Source organism: Nothobranchius furzeri, chromosome 4 (genome assembly GCF_043380555.1).
Source record: "Nothobranchius furzeri strain GRZ-AD chromosome 4, NfurGRZ-RIMD1, whole genome shotgun sequence".
NCBI classification, from domain to species: Eukaryota; Metazoa; Chordata; class Actinopteri; order Cyprinodontiformes; family Nothobranchiidae; genus Nothobranchius; species Nothobranchius furzeri.
In genome coordinates this window covers 80349225-80371297 of record NC_091744.1, presented here as the reverse complement: position 1 = coordinate 80371297, position 22073 = coordinate 80349225, and the positions used below count along the sequence as shown (strand labels likewise).

Genomic DNA, 22073 nt, shown 5'->3' with positions numbered 1-22073 from the left:
CTCCGTGATCCCTAAACTTAATAATGCAGTCATTTTAGATCGTACAGTGGTTGTTGCTCTCTTCCTCTTTGTCTCCAGCTGACCACTGCTTTATAGGTATTCTTATTTTATGTCATCTGTGATTGCTCTGCAACTCCACACACACACACACACACACACACACACACACACACACACACACACACACACACACACACACAGCTACAACAACACGGTGCCTCTGCCTCACTCAAAAATAATCTCAATTTCAGTCTGAGCGAAATGGCGTTTTCTAGACCTCTGTGTTGCCATGGTCACCAGGGAACTATGATCTTTTGTACAGCAGGGAGAAAAAGTACTTGACTCATCAGCTTTTTTTTTTTTTTTTTACCAGTAAGGGTGTTTCTATGTGAACTACTGACACATTTCCACCACATGTCAAGTTGAAGCATTTCAGTCCCTCCAGGATTTTGCGATGTTGCGATCACAACTATCAATGTAAATTCAATCAATCCTTGTTTTTCACCACGTCTTGCAATTATATCCAATCAGCCCAACTTTAACGCATATTTGACCAATCACGATGCATCTTCTTGGGTAGATATAAAGGATGTCATCACTTACACTTCCTGTTTTTTCGTGAGGGTGAAATGGGTGAAATGTGTCGCACATGCAGAAAAAAATTATTGCAAAGGACCGTGCCCTACAATTTTCTTGTTCTCTGCATGACAGTGGCTGTAAATTATTTTGTACACCATGAAATATTGTTGTTGAACACAAACAGAAGTCAAATTTATTAGGTTTTTTTGTCAGCTTCAAAGTGCTGTCTTCAGTTTTGCTGTTGGTATTACAGTTTTTGTGCTACAATCCCCAGAAGGAGGACTGTGCCAGCTTTCAGCCATTTAAACCCCTTTAAAAAAAGGCACCTGTGGCCGACAGACAGCTGAAATGTTCTACTCATATCTTCTAGAACATTTTTGGTAGGCACACAAGACTCCACACACATGACCACCAAAGCCTTCTGCCGCCTGTGCTTTTTGAATTTTTCTAATCGGTGCTGTAATTTTCGAATGGTGATGAGCAGTTTGACAGGTCCAATTTCACTTCTGAAGGACAGATTTAAAGGCTTCTCTCATTAACAGGAGTACAGCTGCAGACCTCCAACAGCCGAGGGAAAAGGCGGGAAAACAGTGCTGCTCTCTGATTGGTTAAGAGTGTTCAACCATTTTCTGTCCAAGTAGGATCGAGCACCCACACATATGACACATCAAATCGACCAGCTTGGTCTCAGGAATCTTGTATTAAATTTTAAATGCGTGATCTGTTACGATGGTAACACAAATGCATAAGGATATCCCCAAACAAGTCTCATTGAAATGAATGTGAAAAGCCTAATATTGAGTAGGGGTGTTCCAAAAAGGGTACTTCACGATTCGATTTCGATTATTGGAGCTTTGATGCTTCGATTCTTCGATTTTAATGATTTTTGGTTCGATTCGATTACTGGTGCCACGATTCTTCAATTATTGACATTTTTAATGCTTTTTTCATACAAGATTGTCTTCTTCTTTATCTACATTTGTAAATAAATAACCTATCAATTTATTCAGTTCCTCTAAAACTACTCTCTGAAAAATAGTTAAATGTTAAAAAAATGTATTTACTTACAAAGACAAATTCTTATTTTATGACTGTATGACGTGTAAATATTTGCACTTTGACCAACTTAACTTCGATCAGGGAAAGCTTTACTCAAACTAGTGTCCCCTCCATTGTTGGGAAACACTGAAAACAGGCAAGCCCTGGATTTAATGAGGTAATTAATTCAAGTAAACAAGATTTTTACTTCCATCAAATTAATTTAATGGAAACTTATGAGTCTGGCATATGATAACATTACAAAAAAGCTGCCATACAGATCAAATAAATAAATTCTGCTTATTCAGTCTGGAATATAGGTAACAGAAAAAAACTGCTATATTTGAAGTTAATATGTTGCATTTTTTCAGAACAAAAGTGCATAATTCAACTGAACATGTATTCAGCCTGGAGCTTCAGTACAGTGAGACGAACACAACAAAATAGAGCAGAGTGACACTCATACTCCCTCCCCTCCCTCTTGTCCCCCTACATCCTCCTGTTGTGTGAGGTGGGCAAATGTCAACATTGTGCTACTTTGACTCTCACTCATCTCTCGAGTTTGAAGAACGTGACTCACCAACTTCCACCCGTTCTTGTCCGACGTGAGAACAAAATGCGCCGTTACAGTAACGAAGGATTTGGTGGCAACCGATGTCCTTGCATCGCATGTGAGCGCTATCCCGGTTGCCTTTCCTCGTAGAGGTGGGGGACTTCTTTCTTCTGCGAAGTGTTTTCGGTGAGAAAGTTTATTGCGCGGCTCCATGGTGCGCACCACTAACCGAAACCCCCTGTTGTTTACTACTGAATACGGGCATAGATCTGTCGCGATAAAAGTAGCTATTAGGGGTTGTATGAACTAGTCGACTAGTCAACCTTACTGCTCTGTAGTGACTTTTTATGCCTGTCATCGACTAGTCGCTGTCACGTGATAATGACAAGATGCAGTCCTCGGAAAAGACAGCAGGTGACGAGCCCCTGCGCGTCTGGATCGAGGCGGAGGCGACGCGCTGTGCCAGAGCATCGGTACTGACACCCGCCGTAAAACGGACATTTAACCAAATTTTGACCTTTTCCCTCTTGTAATTAAACATTCCCCTCTCCCCATCCTAATCTTAACCAGCTTGCGCATGCAAAGGTCTGATCGTTGACGCGCTCCAGACATCTGCGTCTTGAGCACGGCCACAGTAACATTATCAAATCAGGTGTCGCCACTCAAAAACAAATGTAACGCGATCGTTCATGTCGGCTCATTTCCGTTAATGTTTTCTGTCTTTTATTTTTGCTTGATGCACCCCGCTGCTGTGGAGCCATCTGTTTTGTCCTCCGGTGATGCACTGCGGCCGGCGAGCAGCTCGCACTCCGCTGTTTTTGCGTTCGGTGGATCTTTTAGAACTGCAGTTCAAAGGTAACTCATGAGGTGAATATATATGAACCCAGGTAGCAGTTTTTCTTTAGGATTGAGAGGAGATGCAGGAAGATAATAAACACACAGGACAGAAAAATAGTCAAATAAAAACAAATTTGTTTTTGTACCTGGTGGTTGCAACAAACAGACACCATTGAAGGTAATCAGAAGTGAGGAACAGAAAATGAAATAATTATTTTAATGTTTAGAGCAGCAGGAACTCTGAGAGGCTGCAGGCGCATCACAGAGTTTGCGGCCGCTGCGCAGGGGGAGGGTGAGAGGGCTGAAGCAGGAACAGTATATATATGCAGAAACTACCGTTGTTAAAAGAGATGTGTTTAACTTTGAAAATGTGGGCGCAATTTTAATTGTCAAAAACTCCAGCGAACCAACCGACCCCCCGTCATCATTAATGACTAGTCAAACTCGACTCGATTTTCATTACTTGACTGTCGACTTTAAAAAAAATTAAGTCATGCAACCCCTAGTAGCTATTGCTTTTGTAATGCTCCTCGCCTTCTCTGAGTTCTTCGGTAGTTTGGAGACAGTCTCCAGGATGGAGAAAGAGGTCAAAGAGGTAGTGCCACTCACTAAACAGTCCGGGCGGCACGCGCGTTAAGGCTCCGGTTACGTGTTTTTATTTTTTTTGTACCGGCTTCACAACAAAACTTTGATGTTATGTTTTTTTAAGCATCGACGTTCATTAATTGATGCTGAAACAACATGTTAAGCTTTTAGATGCATCGCCTCATCGATTAATTGCACCCACCCCTAATATTGAGCCTATAATTTCTGCTGTTTCTTATCTTTCTGAGCTCTATACACTTAAAACTAGCAGTATAGCTGACATTTTAACACTAGTAAGAAGGCAGGAACCGCCCCCTCCACCTTCGCTGCTCTCTCATTGGCTGAGAGTTTTCAATAGTCTTCTGCCTAAAAGGAAATATGCACCCACCCATATGATACATCAATTCAACCTGCTTGGTCCGAGGAGTCTTGTATTAACTTGATATTGTGTTCTGCGTTACCATGGCAATGTGCTTAGCAACAACATTTTAGACACAACTGTATCAACATACTTTAATAGAAATGTTATTCAAAGTTTAAAAGAGTCATGTGACATTGTACATTGTGCATACATTTATGGTTCATAAGTAAGATGTAAACGACCCATTCTTTACAATTGCTTTATTAAAGCAGACTCCTGTCATCTGTTACCATGGCAACACAAGGAACTACAAATCACTTTAACCAAGTCTCATAGAAATGAATATAAAATGCTGAATACTGAGCCAATAACAGACTTCTGTTTTTGATCTTTTTGAACTATCTGTACTTAAAACTAGAAACAAGTTAAATTTGATTGACCGTCAGAAGGTGGGAAAGTGCCCCGCTCCCTCCCAGCTCCCTGATTTGTTAAGAGATTATACACCCACACATGTGAGACATCAAATCGATTGGCTTGGCCTAAGGAATCCATCCACATATAAATCCATACGTGCTTCTATCCATCCATCCATCCATCCATCCATCCATTCAACAAACCATATAACATCCATCCAACAATACATCCGTCATTTCATTCATCCAACCATTCATCCATCCCATATCAAGTCTGAGCATATGTTAATCTATCAGTTTCAGATATCGGCAAATGTTTCTAAATTCACAGTTCAGCCAATTGTAAAAATGTACCAATTAAACTATTCTCATTCAAATGCCAGCTGTTTAACATTTCAAATTTCAAGCTTTTAATCAATGTTCTAAGATTAAAGTTTTCTGCTGTTTAGCATTTTTTGTCCATTCTTCACCTACATTCTGAGCTTTATTACACTTGTTGGTGATTTTTGCTTCTAAATCTTTAAATACATTCGGCTCATTTTGACAGATAAGCTTATTTTCAGCTTCACTTCAGGTATTCAGCAGCTTCAGCAATTAGTTTCTGAATTCAGCATATGATACTAATTTCACAGTTCAGCTAAATGTAAAAATTAAACTGTTAAACTAGTCCTACTGAAATAACAGGTGTTTGGACATTTTAGCTGACCAGTTTTTTAAACGATGTTTACAGATTTCAGTTTTCTGCTGTCTAGGATTAGTTTTCTTGATTCTTCACTTACTTTTTGTGCTTTATGTGCTTGTTGGTGCTTTTTGCTTTCACATCTTTCACTACATTCAGCTCATTTGCGAGTTTAGCTTAGTTTCAGCTTCACTTCAGCTGTTAACAACTTCAGCAATCAGTTACCAAATTTAGCTTAAGCTGCTAATTTCACAGTTCAGCTAAATGTCAAGATTAAACTGTTAAACTTGTACAACTGAAATAACAGGTGTTAAGACATTTTAGCTGTCCAGATTTTTATACAATGTTCACGGATTTCAGTTTTTTGCTATTTAGGATTATTTTTCTCCATTCTTCACTTACTTTTTGTGCTTTATTTGCTTGTTGGTGATTTTTGCTTCTACATCTTTCAACACATTCAGCTCATTTTGACAGTTTTGCTTACTTTCAGCTTCAGTTCAGCTATTAAGCTGATTCAGCTAACAGTTTAAGCTATCCAGCATTCAAACAGCATTCCTGCAAGAAATCCAATTTATCTGGTTACAATAAAAATGTTGGAATTTTATAATTTGACATGTTTAATTGATATTTTTTAACATTTTTCTACTGATTATTGACTAAATTAAACAAACCATAAAAAACGTTACAACTTTTGTTCACAACAGCTGTCACAAAATCAAGCTTTTTAGCCCGAAACAATCACAAAAAATGACATTTAAGTCCAGAAAATGAGTTATGATTACAAGAATGAGGACACACACAACACATTTTAATAGTTGGTGGTTCCAGCTTCTAGACACCTTAGGTATGGACTATGGAGACACCAGTCATCGCTCAGGAAGGATTCTGTTCTTCCACACAAACACTCTTAAGTCTTGAAGCTTCCTTGGGCCTCTTTTTTGAACTTTGATCTTCAGTCTCTTCATAGATGTCCTGTGGGATTTAGGTCAGGTGACTGTCTGTGCCATTCAAGCAACTTAACTTTCTTTCTTTGAAATCGGTTTATTGTTTCCTTGGCCCTGTGGTTGGGATCATCTTGCTGAAATGTCCATTCAGGGTGTGAATGTGTGAATGAGTGATTGACTGATTGTGTTGTAAAGCATCTTGGGGGGATTCCAGGACTCTAGAAGGTGCTATGTCTAATACAGGCCATTTACCCTCTTTTCGTTTTCAGCTTTCTGGTAGATGACAGCAGATCTTTATCCAGAAAGTCCAGGGGCCTCATTTATCAAACGTTCGTAGAAACGTTCCTATCTTCAGCCCTACGAATGGTATTTAGAATGTTCGTACAAAAGTCTGATTTATGAAACATGCGGTGGACTCTCGTACGCATGTTCCTCCGTGGTCAGCTGTTGATAAATTCCACTTGCGTATACTCAAGCCTGTTGACAGCCATTTGCATAGACAAATGCCCTCAATTAACCATATTTGGTCACACTACATCCTCATGGGATTCCCTGGTATATTTTTATTTATTTATTTATTTTCCAGAAAAAATAAAAGCGATTGAAAATGAGATCGAGACACTGGCTGCCAAAGCACAAAAGAACCAAACGAGTTACAGAGGTTAAAAACGTGGTCGGGACAGAGAAGAGGTTCCTGTCAGGGGTAAATAAAAAATTGATTTGATAAATCGTAGAGTAACGGGTTCTCATTTACATTAGGGAGTCGTTGTATTTGGAGTTAGTTTTATTTGGAAATGTTGTCTGAGAGTGCATTCAGTCGTTCATTCAGTCTGGTTACCTTGGCTACATGGCTTGTGTGTGACCGGGGGCAGAGAAGGTTCTGGGAGGTTCTCATAGCTGTAAAATAAAATATGAACTGGGATTGGATTCGTGAGGTTTGTTGTGTCACAGTGGGTCCAAAACCACGGTAAAGCAGAAGGATTTCCTTTGAGATCAGAGCGCCGATGGAGAGCGTGTTCCCTCCAGAGAGCACGCTCTGTTAAATCCTCCAAAAACACAGATCAGCCATGACATAATGGCAGGTTCCCATTGGTCACGTGTGTCTTCAATTGGTTTTAGCACCAGTTATGCGAAAATGCAGATTTTCCACCAACAACATTACAGACTGGATAAATATAATTTGTGGATGAGAAACACATTTGGATGACTGGCATTCAGCATTGCACTTCCCCGTTCTGCCACTAGATGCTGTGCGTACACACGGTCAGAGATGTTTTTACATTTAGGAATGTTTCTACGCACAAGTACAAAATGATAAATACCACACAATGCGTCGAAATGTTCCTACGCACGAAATACGTCCAGATCTGTGCGGAAGTACGTTTAATAAATGAGGCCCATGGTACTTCATCCATCCTGCCTTCAGTAACATGAAGTCTGCCAGGACCCCACACCATGATGCTTCCACCCCCAAACTTACCTGTTGGTATGGTGTTCTTGGTGTGGTGGGTAGTGCTATTTCTTCTCCAAACATGGTGTGTAGAATGGTTTCATCTAACAATACAATAGTTCCCCAGTGATCCACAGGCTTCTCCAAACGCTGTTTCACAAACTTGAACCGAGCCTCAGCATGCTTTTGGATCAGCAATGAAGTCTTGTGTGGTGAGCCGCCATGGTGGTTATAGTTTCTTGGAAACAACAGTAGCTGCTAAGATCTTAGGAGAGTTTTTTGCTTTAACCCATCATGAAGCTATTCCTGTGTGTCTCCTGGGTAATGTGAAGCCTTATTTAATCAGGACTAATGACTTAGGCTTGCTTTTATCATTATTCAACAAACACGCCATTGGTGTACCTGTCCAAATCAGTGTTGTTGCTGGGCCCACAGTACACATACACAATCAATTCCTGAGTGACATTTCCATACATGACTAGAAAATGCAACGTAAAAGATGGTAAGAAGTCTAAATAAAGAGACTGTGTGACCAGCTGTTGCACTGAGGGATAATATCACAGCAGCATGTTGTAGTCATGTGGAGGGGAAGCACGAGGAACTGCGGTGGGTCAGGGACGTTGCCATCCCAGCAGGTTGGTGAGTTGGTAGCTATAGCCTGAGGGTACTCGGCGGTCTTATGGCCAGGGGAAAGGAGTTACACAGGGCGTGCTCAGGCCCAAGGGACCAGGTGCTAGGGCTTATTGTGTTGAACGCTGAGCTGAAATCTCAGAACATCGTTGGCACGTGGCGGTTGTTTTTCCTCCAGGTGTTCCAAGCTCAGGTGGAGGGCAGAGGGGATGGCATCCTCTGTGGAGCGCTTAGTCTGATATGCAAACTGGAACGTTCAGCTGAAAGGGGGCGGGATTCCTCTCTCAATACTGACAGATTTCAGGTGATCTCCTGGCTTTTCACGCCGTTTGCACCTTGTTATCTTCATGTGTTTAATACTTTTTCTCTGTCTCTCTTCACTTCAGTACTCATAACTCCGTTTATGGACTTGAACGTTCAGATGTCTTTGCATGAATTGAATATGTGATGTCGACATGTGGTGAAAATGTTGCCAATAGCCCACTTAAAAAAGCCTTACTGATGAAAATACTGATGTGATGAATATTCATGAGGTCCTCTCCATTCACCATTTATGGCAGAAGGTGGGGGTGTAGGAGGCGGGAGGTGATCCAAAACACCTGAGCTCTTTTCTAGGACAGGTGGGACTCATAAAGCAGGAACTGTGTATGCTGTGTGTTTTGTAGGTTGGGGGATTAATTAGCACAGATAACTCAGCTTCAGTAGGGTTTTAGTAAGCATTCTACATAAAGATGAATTCTGTTTCCTGTCTGTGTCCTCAGGAGCTTCAATCGGAGACGGTCAGTCTGCAGTCGCCAGCAACATCGCCAACACCACCTACCGGCTGCAGTGGTGGGACTTTACCAAGTTCGACCTTCCTGAGATTAGCAACGGTACCACAGCTCTTCAGCTAGCCTGTCAGTCAGCGTTAGGCTTGAAAAGCTGCCTTCTGCTCAGTTCTGACTGAGGAACCTTTAATTTCTGGGTTCTGGTGTCTCGTTCCTCTGGGTTCTTCCTCTCTGTGTGAAGCTCTTCACATTCTTCAGAAGCAGGTCTGAAGGTGAACAGGAGTCAACTCTTTTCCCTTTTCCAGCCTCCATCAACGTTCTGGTGCCAAACTGTAAGATCTATAATGACGCCAGCTGTGACATCTCCTCTGACGGTCAGCTGCTGGCGGTCTTCATTCCCAGCAGCCAACGGGGTTTTCCTGATGAGGGCATCCTGGCCATCTACTCGCTGGCTCCACACAACCTGGGAGAGATACTCTACACCAAGAGATTCGGTACCGTTTCCTTTGATGCTTCCGCTTCCTGCTGCTCTGTTGACTTTTCACTTGGCTTTGATGAAATTGCCTCCTCAGGTCCAAACGCCATCTCCGTCAGCTTGTCTCCGTTGGGCTGCTATGTGATGGTGGGTCTGGCCTCTCGCAGGATCCTACTGCATCCCTCCACCGATCACATGGTGGCACAGGTCTTCAGGCTGCAGCAGCCGCATGGAGGGGAGACGTCCATGAGGGTGAGACGCCGACTGTCCCAGTCTTCATCCTGAGTTCTTCCAGCTGCTGATGGCGGGTTTCTTGGTTCTTTTCTGGTTCAGATGGTCTTCAGCGTGGTTTACCCCATGGCTCCGGACCAGAGGCGCCATGTCAGCATCAACTCAGCTCGCTGGCTGCCGGATCCAGCCATGGGTCTGGCATACGGCACCAACAAAGGAGACCTGGTCATCTGTCGGCCTGTGTGAGTCCGGTTCCTCACGAGGATCACATTAAGTTCTGACAGGGCTGCATTTATCCTGAACCGGGTCAGGAGAACCGGTCACAGCTGGTTTAAAAAAAATCATAGTGAAATCAACAGAAACACGCATTAATGTTTGACCCTGTTCACCTCTGCACACACACACACACACACACACACACACACACACACACACACACTCCTAACATGGTTATCTTAACGATGGACCTCAACAGGAAGAACGTTCTGTGGAACAGCCCATTTAGTGCTTTTAATCAGGTTTGGTTCTGAGATTCCACGAAGACATTCCTCCTCTGCATGTGAGGCTTCCTGGGTGGAAGACTATTAGCTCAGTGTGTGTGTGTGTGTGTGTGTGTGGGGGGGGGGGGGGGGGGTTTCTCTCCACCTTGATCACTACCAGAAGGGGGGAGGACGTTTTTCTGAGGAGGCGAGCGGCTCCGAGCCGTAACGTTTCATATCAGCAGGTGGGTGGCTGAGCCAGGTGGAGGTGGAGTCCAGTGCAGGTAGTTCCGTACAGACAACGCCACCCGGCAGCTCTACAGCCATGAGCTGTGGCTGATTCTAAATCAGAGTTTTAACCTCAGATGGAGATATAATTGATGCACAAAATTGCTGAGCTGTCTACAGCCCTCCTCTATAAAGGTTATTAGTAACATCGAGTTGGTTTAGGTGTTACTTGCTCTTTAAAATGAAGCCAATTAGAATGTTGTGTTTTCCTCATGTAGCTTGTATTTTATTTCAAATAAATCATCTTTACTAATTTTATCAGATAATTATGTTGCATTGTTTAGAGAAATAATCATAACAGTTACGTGAAAGGTTTTGTTTTTTCACACACACACACACACACACACATACTCACTCTTTTCCATTTTCTGGCTAATTCCCTAGTGTGTGTTCAGGTTTTATCGAAGTGATGGGGAGAGTCCTGCAGAGCCGAGCAGTGAGCCGTTGTTCTCCGTTAACAACAGTGGAACTGGACGGACCCGAGGTTCTGAGCGAGCAGGGTGAGGGTTGTTCTGTTGTTTAAGGTTCTAATGGACCACTGTTCAATTCTATTCAACTTTATTTATATAACACCAAATCAGGACAAGAGTTGTCTCAAGGACCTTCACACAATAAACATTCCAGTACAGGTCAGGTCATTAAGCCAATCCGTAAAAAGTTTCCTATATAAGGAACCCAGCAGGTTGCATCGAGTCACTGACTAGTGTCAGTCTTTACAGCAATCCTCATACTAAGCAAGCATGCAGCGACAGTGGAGAGTAAAACTCCCTTTTAATATAAGCAGCCATCCACCATGACTCACTGGAGATGGAGAAGACAGAGCAGACACACACGCGCACACACAACATATATACCAAGTCGTGTTTCTATGGTTACATTGTGATTTCTTAGTAAATATTCTATTTGGTGAGAGATAAACGTTATTGTATTTATCCTAGTGAATCTATAATTAAACGGGTTAACTAGTAGTAGCACATTCAATGTCAAGGAAAATAAAATGTTATCAGGAGAGGGAGAATGATTCAGGTGTTAGCAGCAGTGTGCTAGCTGATGGCCCCCTCCAGGAGGCTACCACAGCTCAGCAGAACATCATTGTAGCTTCTTCTGGGGAGAAAAACACTTAGAGAAAAAATAAAGTTAACAGCTGAAATAGCAGGAAATAATGCATTTAAAGAGCAAATTGTAGAGGAGCTTCTGGACACCAAGTCAGCTGTCAACCAAAGCAAAGCTGGTTCTAAAACCCTGTATCACTTGTTTCCATGGAAACCAGACTGATCAGAGGAATGGAGAGGAGGAACCATCCGGCTGGGTCAGCTCTAATTAAATACCATGAATCATTTCAGACCAAGTCGCTCAGGCTGGAGGCTGGACAGAGACATGGGACTGATGAACGCCATTGGTCTTCAGCCAAGAAACCCCACCCCCTCAGTGACATCACAGGGAACCCAGACTCCAATCATCCAGCTGCAGAATGCTGAGACACAGACAGAGAGGGACCTGTCAGAGCCCAGTGTGTCCCAGCTGCCTCTGAGTACTGACACACACACACACACACACACACACACACACACACACACACACACACACCACACAGACTGCTTCCTCCCATCCTCGTGCTCGTGCTGGAACTTCGGCTCAAAAAGGCTTTAGGATGTCCATAACCCAAACTTGGTTCAGAACCATAACCAGCTGAACCAGTCCCACCCTTCAGTCCATTCGTTCTGCCCAGACGTGGACTGATATTGTTTTTCTGTTGCCGATTCCACCTTCAAAGAAAGATGTATTGGTCATACCAATACTAAAGAAGTCCGGTTCTGACATGTCTGTTCTGGCAAATTATCGGCCCATCTCCAAACTTCCTTTCATTTCCAAATTGTTGGAAAATGTTGTCTGTCAGCAGCTGGTGTCTTTCTTGGATGATTCCGATATACTTGAGATTTTCCAGTCTGGTTCCAGGGCTGGACATAGCACAGAGTCTGCACTGTTGACTGTTTTAAATGACGTCTTTATGTGGTTCTGTTGTTATTGGACCTAACAGCAGCCTTTGATACAGTTAACCATGAGATTCTGCTAGATCGCCTGGAGAGATGGGTGGAGATCACAGGGTCTGCCCTTCAGTGACTACGCTCTTGTCTTTTGGGTAGGGGGTTCTGTGTCATGGTGGGTGATGTTGTGTCACCTTGGGAAGACTTGTGATCGGGAGTACCTCAGGGTTCTGTCTATTTTCTCATTTACTTCTGCTGGGGGCTCTCCTGTGCAAACACGGTGTTAAGTTTCATCTGTATGCAGATGATTGCCATATCTATGTTCCTGTTTGTCCAGGAGAGAGGAGCTCCATTTTTAATCTCCCAGCTTGTCTAAAGGATGTCAAGTCATAGCTAGCAGTTAATCTCCTTCACGTGAATGATACGAAGACTGAGCTTATTACCTTTCTACCTAGTGAAGCGAGTGTGAGTTCTGCCTCTGATCTAGACGCTCTCTCACTCAACCAGAAGTCAGTTGTCACCAGCCTGGGCGTGAGACTGGATGCAGGACTCAAACTGTAATCTCACATTAATATGGTTGTAAGGGTCTGCTTCTTTAACCTGCGACAGCTGGCAAAAATCAAGCCCATGTTGTTCCGAGCACATCTGGAGTCAGTGCTCCACGCATTTGTTTTTTCTAGGCTCGACTGTAACTGTAACGCTCTCTATATTGGGTTGAGCCAGGCAGTGATGAATCATCTCCAGTTGGTCCAGAACTCGGCAGCCAGGTTTCTGACAGGGATGAGAAAATCAGCACATATTACTCCTGTGCTGGTATCGTTACACTGGCTTCCTGTAGTCTTTCGGGCAGAATTTAAGGTCCTTTGCTTTGTCTACCGGTCTCTATATGATGGTGCTCCACCATACTTGGCAGCCCTATTAACACGGCACACCCCATCACTCTCTCTTCCCTCGGCTGAGCTGGAGCTGCTGACTGTTCCTCACTCCTGATATAGATGTAGAGATCGGGCTTTCCCGGTCTTGACTCCATCCCTCTGGAATGAACTGCCACTCATCATCAAACAGTCACCCTCATGTCTTCAAGAGTTGCTTGAAGACTTATTTTTATCGTTTGGCTTTTATGTCTCTTATCCCTCTTTTACATACTGCACATAAGTTTGTGTGTGGTTTTTAGGGTTTGTTATCACTGTTTTTATTTGAATCTATGTTATGTTCAGTGCCTTGGGCTTCTGCAGAGGCAGCTCTATAAATAAAGTTTGATTGATTGATTGATACCGATAGGTGGAGGTCATCATGTTCAGCCGTTGGCCGAGATCATTTTTTGGGCTGGTTTTCAATACCAAGGTTAATGAAAACCACCAACAACGTATTACAAGTACAAACGTGTTTCAGAGCATTTATTAAGCAGGTGTTTTTCAGGGATGTAATTTTACACGTGAAAGCTTTACACAGAGCTGCCTGACTAAGTACCAGCTCAGCGGCCAAGTGCCCGCCCCAACACTGGGAAGTCACGGGTTCAAATCCACGGTCGGGTCAGACCAAAGACTCAAAAAATGGGACCCAACGGCTCCCTGCTGGACACTCAGCTATAAGGGGTTGGACTGGGGGGGTGGGGTAAACCACCGCTCTCCTCCATGGAGACGGGTCACTGCGGAGAACAAATTTCACACACACCAGCATGACGACTTTAATCTTTAACCTAAAGAGGCTTATCGGCCGATGTTAGGGATTTTATCAATATGTTTATCAATAAACCCAATTCCTGAAGTGAAAAGGAGACAATGAGCAGACAAGTCAACCAGTTATAACTGTGGCACATGCACGAGGCAAAATGTCCCAAACATCTGATCAGAGAGTTTATTTAAACAAAGAGATAAAGATGGGAGTGAGGTCATTGTGAGAGGAGAGAGAGAGTCAGTGTGTGTGTGAGTGTAAGGGAAGAACAGTGTGTGGGTGTGTCTGAGTGTGAGAATGCTTTAGGACATTTGTAAACAGGATTAAAGCAATGAAATATTAAATTTCCATAACAGTCGGTGATGATAAAATCGTGAAAATCAGCCTGATTAATCGGCCGACCCCCGGTTCTGACTCGTTTTGGTAGGTGACCTGATGCTTGTCTCTCCTCTTAGCAGTGACTCCTGAAGCTCCATCTACGAGTCGAGCAGCTCTGGGTCCACCTGAGAGCATCAGAGGTCATGACGGCGTCCAGACCGAGGACGCTGCAGCAGCTGGTTCTGGTAGGTTTGGCACCGTTAACTGCTGTTGGTTCTGTTGAGATGACAAGTGGTTTTCAGGGTCCAACCTGTGGCGCCTCTTGCAGGTCCAGCTGAGTCAGTGGACTTCGTCTCAGGTGAGGATGCTCTGACACGGATCCGCCGACTCATCGCAGAGGGCGGCATGACGGCGGTGGTTCAGAGGGAGCAGAGCACCACCATGGCCTCCATGGGCGGCTTCGGGAACAACATCATAGTCAGCCACCGGATCCACCGTGGTTCCCAGACCGGCTCCGGGGCCTCCAGGCCTGTGACTGACCCCTCCTCGCAGCCCCTTTTTGTAGACCCGCCCTACCCCAGTCGCCCCGCCCAGGCTGTGGCCCCTCCTGAGCAGCTCACACCCATGTGGGGCCCCCAGGTGCTGCGTGAGCCCCAGGTGGACATGGACGATGTGTTTGATGGAGGACGAACAGACGATGACTCCCTGCCGGGTCCTTCCTCTTCCTCACTGCTGCTGTCTTCCCCCTCCTCCTCCTCCTCCTCCCACAGCCCTCTCCCTCACTCTGAGGGTGGGCTGAACAGTTACCATGGCGACCCGTACAGCAGGTAGTATCCTCAGTGGCTGAGAAGAGCAGAGTCCAGGGATCTGCTCGACCCTTGATGCTCAGAAGTTGGTGCTACGTACCCCCCACCCCCCACCCCCTACCCCCGCGCACTTATAAATCTGAGCTAAGACGTTACCACCATCATTCCTCGTCAGAGACACGCCTCCTTCCTTGTTTGTCCACTTTCATTTTTGACATATGAGTGCCATCTGGGAGGGGGGGGGGCATCTAACCTAGGGCAGCGTGCTGGTGGGCGGGGCTCCGGTCCACTAAGGGACAGCGTGGGACGTCCCACTGGAGGACAGCAATCACTGAGACTGACGGGACAGAAGCGAGTGAATCTGATGTGGGTTGGGGGGGGGGGGGCATAATCTACTCCCCTCCCCCCCATTGCACTACAGTGTGTTTGGTGCTACACAAAGCCTGAACAGGTGTGCGTGTGTGTGTGTGTGTGTGTGTGTGTGTGTGAGAGAGAGAAAGAACATGTTTTAATGAATGATGTCATCATGTGAACACAACTGTATAAAACTTCTGATCCAGTTCTTGTTTTTTATGTTTTGTTTAAAATTCTGGCTCATCCCTTGAGTTAGGAGCACTTTCTGTCTGAGCGAGTCAGAGGTCAAACATTCCATTTCAAAGGTTTTGGTAATGGGGAGCGGGTCCAACAAAGGAACTGGAACCAGATAAAGGAATGTCTCGCAGCTGGGAGGGACCAGGTTCTGATTCCAGTCCAGAGGTTCTAAGGTTCCTCTGGTTCTGGTTTTCACTAGTCTGGCCCAACAGAAGCACGACCACGACATGTTAATGTGTGTGTGCTCGTTCAGGTAGAGGATAAGTTGAACCCAGACAGGTTCTACCATTTTTCTGACAGCTTCATGTTTGGACCAGAGAGTAAAAAGGTTCTGGTTAATGCCGGGCCTCGTGCTCATAAATGAAACCTGATCTGGTTCCAGAAGCTTCACATTTCTACTAAAAACTGTTTTATCCACTTCGTGTGAAAAATCCTCGTTTCTGCTGCTTTTCTTAAAAGAATCAACTTTCAGATTCTCTGGTTCTAGAAGCTCTGGACTCCTGGTTCCACGGGTAAAGGTTCTGACCCAGAAAAAATCAGGAGCAGGTTTCAGTTGTGCAGAAACATTAATCCTAAAAAAATCTAATTATTCATAAGTGTAGCATGAAAACCAGCTGATCTAGAAGGTTGGCTTCAGGATGAAAACAAAAGGAGTAAAAACTGAACAGGGTGGTCGCTGCAGCCCTCGAACGCACCAGTGGACACGGCCCTGAGGGACTCCAGAGCTACTGGCTCAGCTGGTCGCTGACACTGAGCCTTCTCTTGGAGTTTGAGGCCTCGGAGATGGAGGAGGGGCTGCTGAAGACCTCAGATTGGGGGCTCTCCAGTCTCTGGTGCTGAGGTCACTGAGGTGGTCCAAAAGCTCCTCAGTGGCAAAGCCCCGAGGGTGGATGAGATCTGCCCAGAGTTCCCGAGGCTCTGGTTGGTGTGAGGTCATCGGGGGGCCAGTGTGGGGAGCCCCCCCCCCCATCTAAAAAAAAAGAAACTGCAGGGTTAAGGTGAATGGTCTGTCTTTGTATAGCGCCTTCTTAGGTTTCTACAGCCCCCCAAGGCGCTTTACAGCAGTCATTCACACCCTGATGGTGATGAGCTACGATGTAGCCACAGCTGTTCTGGTCTGCCGTACAAACTCCACCAGTCCCTCCGACAACCACCATTAGCCAAGGAGGTTAAGTGTCTTGCCCAAGGACACGACAGCGAAGAACTGAGAGGGGATCGAACCTGCAACCTTCCAAATACTGGACAGCCTGCTCTACCTCCTGCTGTCCCTAGGTCTGTTGAAGGTTTAAGGGTCATTACCAGGTAAGAACCAGTCCAGTACACATGAAGGTCTCAGGTTTGTAGAGCGATTCCATCTTCGTGCTGCTGCGGGAGTCTGAAGCTGTGATGGATCAGAAGCCATGAAAGCATCTCCCCACACTGCTGAAGGGTTGGACTTGGAAACCAGAACCAGGAAGGACCTCCAAGAGCAGGGGGTGGTCAGACAGGACCTCTGTATCTAACATAAAATAGATTAGTAGCACCGGCCCACCGTGGTGAAGAAACAACCACCTGGACTCTGGACCTGGTGATTCCAGCTGGAGGTAATTCTCAGAACTGCTGCAGCCCACTGAGCCTGATCTGGGACCAGCTGTGGGAGGCAGAGCTAACACTGATGATGATGGACCAGATCTTCCTCAGCTGGTTAAAAGCAGAAGCTGGTGGAGGTGGAGGCACAGAGTGGCTGGAGCAGCTCCATCAGAGGTAAGGTGGTCCTCACCGTCAGAACTAACGTATTATTCGATACAGAAAAGTCACGTTATTGATGAATGGATGAATTTTTGTTTCAGTACAAATTTATTTAAATGCAGTTAAATTATTTATTCCTGGTGTGTGTGTGTGTGATTATAGGTTTTTATATGTGAGTGTGTGTATGTGGGTGTACATGTGTTTGTGTGTGTGTGTGTGTGTGTTTATATGAGTGTGTGTATGTGAGTGTGCATGTAAGTGTGTGTGTGTGTGTGTTTGCGCGCACACACGAGCGAATTGTGAACTGGCATTGTGATTTTGCACTACTTAGATGTAGCCATCCTTACGCTGACAAAATGTAACTAAGTAACTTACTTTGAGTACATTTTGTTTATGATACTTTTTACTTGAGTAAAAATTTAGGCAAGTACTTTTACTTGTACTTGAGTAAAAATTATCAAAGTATTGGTACTCGTACTTAGGTAGGAAATTTTAGTACTCTTTCCACCTCTGCATATGTGTGTATGTATGTGAGTGTTTGTGTGTGCGTGAGTGGACGTGTGTGTGTGTGCATGTGTATGTGTGTTTATAAGTGTGTGTTTGTGTACATGTGTACTAAATGTGTACGTTTGTAGGAGACATGGAACAGACATCTAATTCTGACCTGAATTCGTCATCTTGGCTCCACCCCCTTGTGAACGCCTCCTCCCAGCCTCCAATCAGACAGCCATATCTGTACAGCTCTGCTCATCTGATACTTGTTGCTATGGTAACAGGTTCCCTGAGCATTTTCACTATCCTTGGCAACGCCCTTGTCATCCTGTCCATCAAAGTTAACCGTCACCTGCAGACGGTGAACAATTACTTTCTGCTAAGCCTGGCGGCAGCCGACCTGTTCCTTGGTGCTTTGTCCATGAACGTGTACACGCTGTACCAGCTTCGGGGCCGCTGGCCCCTGGGGGCTGCCCTCTGTGATCTGTGGCTTGTCCTGGACTATGTGGTGAGCAGTGCCTCTGTCTTGAACCTGATGCTCATCAGCCTGGACCGCTACCTCTGCCTGACCCGACCACTCAGCTACCCTGCATGGCGGTCGGGCCGTGTGGCGGGTGTGATGATTGGTGGCGCCTGGCTAATGTCCTTTGCATTGTGGACCCCAGCCATCCTGTGTTGGCAGAGGGATGGTGGTAGACGAGCAATCCCTGATGAAGTTTGTTACATCCAGCTGCTGGCAAGTCCAGCCATCAATCTGGGAACCGCGCTGCTGTCCTTCTACCTGCCAGCGCTCATCATGGTGGGACTGTACAGTCGCCTTTCGGCAGCCAGCCGCTGCAGGCTGAGGGCACTCCAAGCAGAACAGAACACGATCAGGACCTCCAGTTCCTCCATCAAAGGCTTCCTCCTGAGGCGGTGCAGTTGGGCATCCAGCGACCGAGGCTCAGACCTGTCCCTGCACCACCCCAGCGCGTCCAGCAGTCCATTTGACACAGCAGAGACATCAGAAAACTGGAGACACCTGGTAGGAGTCATTCTTCCACCAAATTTGTAACAGTCACACTTCCTGTCTGTTTATTTCTGAGAAGCTCTTGGCACCAGATGTATTAACTAATCCATCTGTCTCCTCCGCAGCGATTGTCTCGTACCACCTCCTGCCCCACTAGAGAGGAAGAATCCAAGATTGATAACGACTCTTCATCCAACACCGACCTCCACGGTTCAGCCTCAGAGGTGGTTTCCTGTTCCAGCTTCAGGTCTGAGGAGAGGAGGAGGCGGCGTGTCATGGCGAGGGAGAGGAGGGTCACCAACACCATCTTGGGCATCATGCTGGCCTTCATTCTCACCTGGGCACCATACAATGTCATGGCCGTTGTGGCTGCCTGGCACATTCACATCCCCAACACCATATGGGCAACAGGTTACTGGCTGACCTACATAAATAGCACCATCAACCCATGCTGCTATGCACTCTGCAATGTCACCTTCAGGAAAACCTTCTGCAGCCTCCTGTTGTGCTGCTGCAGCAGAAGGCAGCGCTGATGTTTAGTTAGTTTTCACACCAGCAGTCTGGTCTTCGTTCATATTATCTTCAGATCTGGTCATCAGCCCAAATATCAGTCAGCTACCCCTGATCCTGATGTCTGCATTCCTGCATCCCAGAATGCAGCACAGACCTGCTGCAGGCATTACAAGTGACCACTGGGCCAGATCATGTTCACGCTAGAAACCAACCATTGAGGCCAAGCTGAAGTCTGTAGCTGTTGTGGGAATCCTAAAATGCGTATGTGTGACTGTCATGTTTGTGTGGAAACCATTGACATATATACTGGACAGTTTGTGTCCATAGGCTCCAATTATAAGTTTTTGTGCCAAAATGGGAGGTGGCCACGACCGCCATTTTGACCGTGTCACAGGTTCCGTCAAGCCCAGACGATTCCAAAAAAGGGAACAGAGGTGGAGCTGAGGGTGGGGCTGTAAGGCTGGGATCAAATGACGACACCCGTCGAACTGAAGTGATGTAGCTACAAGCTAACTCAAAGCTAACGCGAAGGTGGGAGCTAACGGAGGTAGCTACCTAGCTACAGCCGGAGTTAACTGTGCACAACACCGGAGCTTCTGAGTCACAGATACACCGGGCTGACCGCTGGGTAAAACCAGGTGGAACACGTAGGTCTCCTTAGAGCTCCACAAGCCGGCAGCCGCGCAGCAGGCAGGCGCCACTGCAATCAGAGATGCACCGAGCTGCCGCTGAGGGGAGGGGACCATACTGATCGTCAGAACCCAGCTCCACCAACATGTCATATTTCAACCCATTTTCAAAAATGCATCGTCATGTTAAATGCACTGGGTTTACCCTATTACATTTAAATTTAATGGTTAAACAGTACATGTTAAAATCTAAGCTCCGCTCGGCAGTGACCTAAAATACATAAATATAATTTTACTTACCGAAAAAAATGAAGTGGAGACCCCTTGGATGCTCTATTAGTGCAATTAATGCCACAGCAAGTCATTTTGTCCAATAATTGCACAAAAAATATCCAAAAAGAATGCACAAACGCTTCAACTAATGGTCTAAGTTGAGAGACTGAAAATGGCAGAACAGTTTTAAGGGGAGGCTGAGGCCTTTCCCCAGAGCTAGCTCTGCGGTCACGTGGGTCTGATGCTCATTAATTAGTCAGAATTTTAGGCTTTTTTAATACACTTAAACAGAAGAGTGACAAAAAATCTGAACTGGCATTGGTTTAAAGACACACTTGCAGTTTTGCTTGCTTTTACCGCCCTCTAGTGTCTGTTATTAATTCTCTGTGGTCAAACCAAAAATGAAACATAACTCCTCCCTGTGTGTTCATACTTTTAACACCTTAATCTAACAGCTGGTATATCTCCCAGCATTCCTAAGTGTCTAGAAGAGTGACTCGTCACTTGTGTTCATGGAAACGTGCTGGAAGCAGCGTCCCAACAGACCAGACCTGCAACTGTGAAGTTCAAGTGCGATGTTCGGGCCACAGGGGCTAATGGGGGTCTGGGTCACATTTCGTTAACCCGGTAAACGGTCATTTTAGCACAAACTGCCTCAAAATAATTATAAAATATTAAAGTATCAACGTCTGGCTTCAACAAGCTGTCTGTGAAATCCAGTCACATTCTGTGCCCCTAAATTAAACATCTCACCATCTCCTAAATATTCTTACTCCAGGTCTAAAGTTTGCTCAAAATTTCCACATTTTTCCATCAAAATTTTATTTATAAATCACAAAGTTTGCGTGTAAAGTCTCTCACGCAGTTGTCAGACCCGTTTTGTGCAGAAGCAGCTTTACAAATGAGGCCCCAGCGATCATGACTCGAGAGACTACCTGGATGGGGAGGCAGGAACCTGATGACATACCAAAGCCCCATCCAGGTTTCTGCTCTAGCTTAGCTTAGCTGAAGGGAAGAAGCAGCGGAGACATGTGTAAAGCCAAAAACTGCTTTGGGGTGTTTTTGTGAGGAAATAATAAAATTTGGTCTAAAGCTCCAAAGAGTGTATTTTGCATGCCATAGTCTGTACTGCCCATGTGTTTTTATTTTTCTTCTAATTATCCTTTTGAGTGTTGGTGCTGCTGTAACAAGTACATTTCCCCACTGTGGGATCAATAAATTCTATTCTATTCTATTCTATTTATTCTATTCTAGAGAACGAGTAGTTCTAAAGACCTCAGTAAGTTCATAACGTTGCTTGTTTGACTTCTGAATGTGTCTTAGTGTGAAACCATTTCTGGGAAGAGAAATCTTAACAGAAGAAGAGATTGTTTCCTGAGGAACCAGATGTGTTGCATCAAGCCAATAACATCTGGGTCAACATGGACGAAGGAAAAACCAAGTCTGACTGTCCAAGCTGCGTGTGTGTGTGTGTGTGTGTGTGTGTGTGTGTGTCCGTGTCCGTTCTCTGGCACGTCTTGGTGCAGTGGTTCTGGTCCATCCCAGTGAGACTACCCCGTTCTCACCTACTCAGAGAGACCAGACCGCGATTGATCCTTAACCAGGTATGAAGACAGCAGGAGACCTTCTTTTAGGTTTCTGTAACAATCCTGCTATGCTAGGGGGCGCCGCTTGTAAAGTAACATCTTAATTTATAGATGTGTTAAAAATAATCATGGGCAGTGAAGCTTTGTCACCTTTCGTTCT

At 45.2% G+C, this 22073-nt stretch overlaps 2 protein-coding genes across 7 annotated transcripts in view; both read left to right on the top strand.

The window, feature by feature from the left end:
- The window catches only part of ambra1b (autophagy/beclin-1 regulator 1b), a 36867-nt gene extending 21551 nt beyond the window's left edge, over positions 1-15316 (top strand). For 4 of the 5 annotated variants that reach the window (XM_070550479.1, XM_054733328.2, XM_015965083.3 and 1 more), the window contains 8 exons: positions 8831-8941; positions 9142-9330; positions 9409-9563; positions 9645-9784; positions 10705-10809; positions 11653-11840; positions 14424-14531; positions 14615-15316. In XM_070550479.1, coding sequence (XP_070406580.1) covers positions 8831-8941; positions 9142-9330; positions 9409-9563; positions 9645-9784; positions 10705-10809; positions 11653-11840; positions 14424-14531; positions 14615-15117 — 1499 coding nt within the window. In that variant the 3' untranslated portion in view covers positions 15118-15316. The remainder of the gene's footprint in view (positions 1-8830; positions 8942-9141; positions 9331-9408; positions 9564-9644; positions 9785-10704; positions 10810-11652; positions 11841-14423; positions 14532-14614) is intronic. The other variant, XM_054733326.2, reaches the window with a different exon arrangement.
- A 1886-nt stretch (positions 15317-17202) lies between these two features.
- On the top strand, positions 17203-19569 carry chrm4b (cholinergic receptor, muscarinic 4b). 2 transcript variants are annotated; one of them, XM_070550481.1, is made up of 3 exons: positions 17203-17426; positions 18047-18927; positions 19038-19569. In XM_070550481.1, exons 2-3 carry the CDS (start codon positions 18052-18054, stop codon positions 19443-19445), a joined length of 1284 nt encoding a protein of 427 aa, XP_070406582.1. In that variant the 5' UTR covers positions 17203-17426; positions 18047-18051; the 3' UTR covers positions 19446-19569. The 2 variants fall into 2 exon arrangements, with proteins under 2 accessions (XP_070406582.1, XP_070406581.1); XM_070550480.1 differs by lacking the exon at positions 17203-17426 and having other exon boundaries at positions 17892-18927.
- The last annotated feature ends 2504 nt before the right edge of the window (positions 19570-22073 follow it).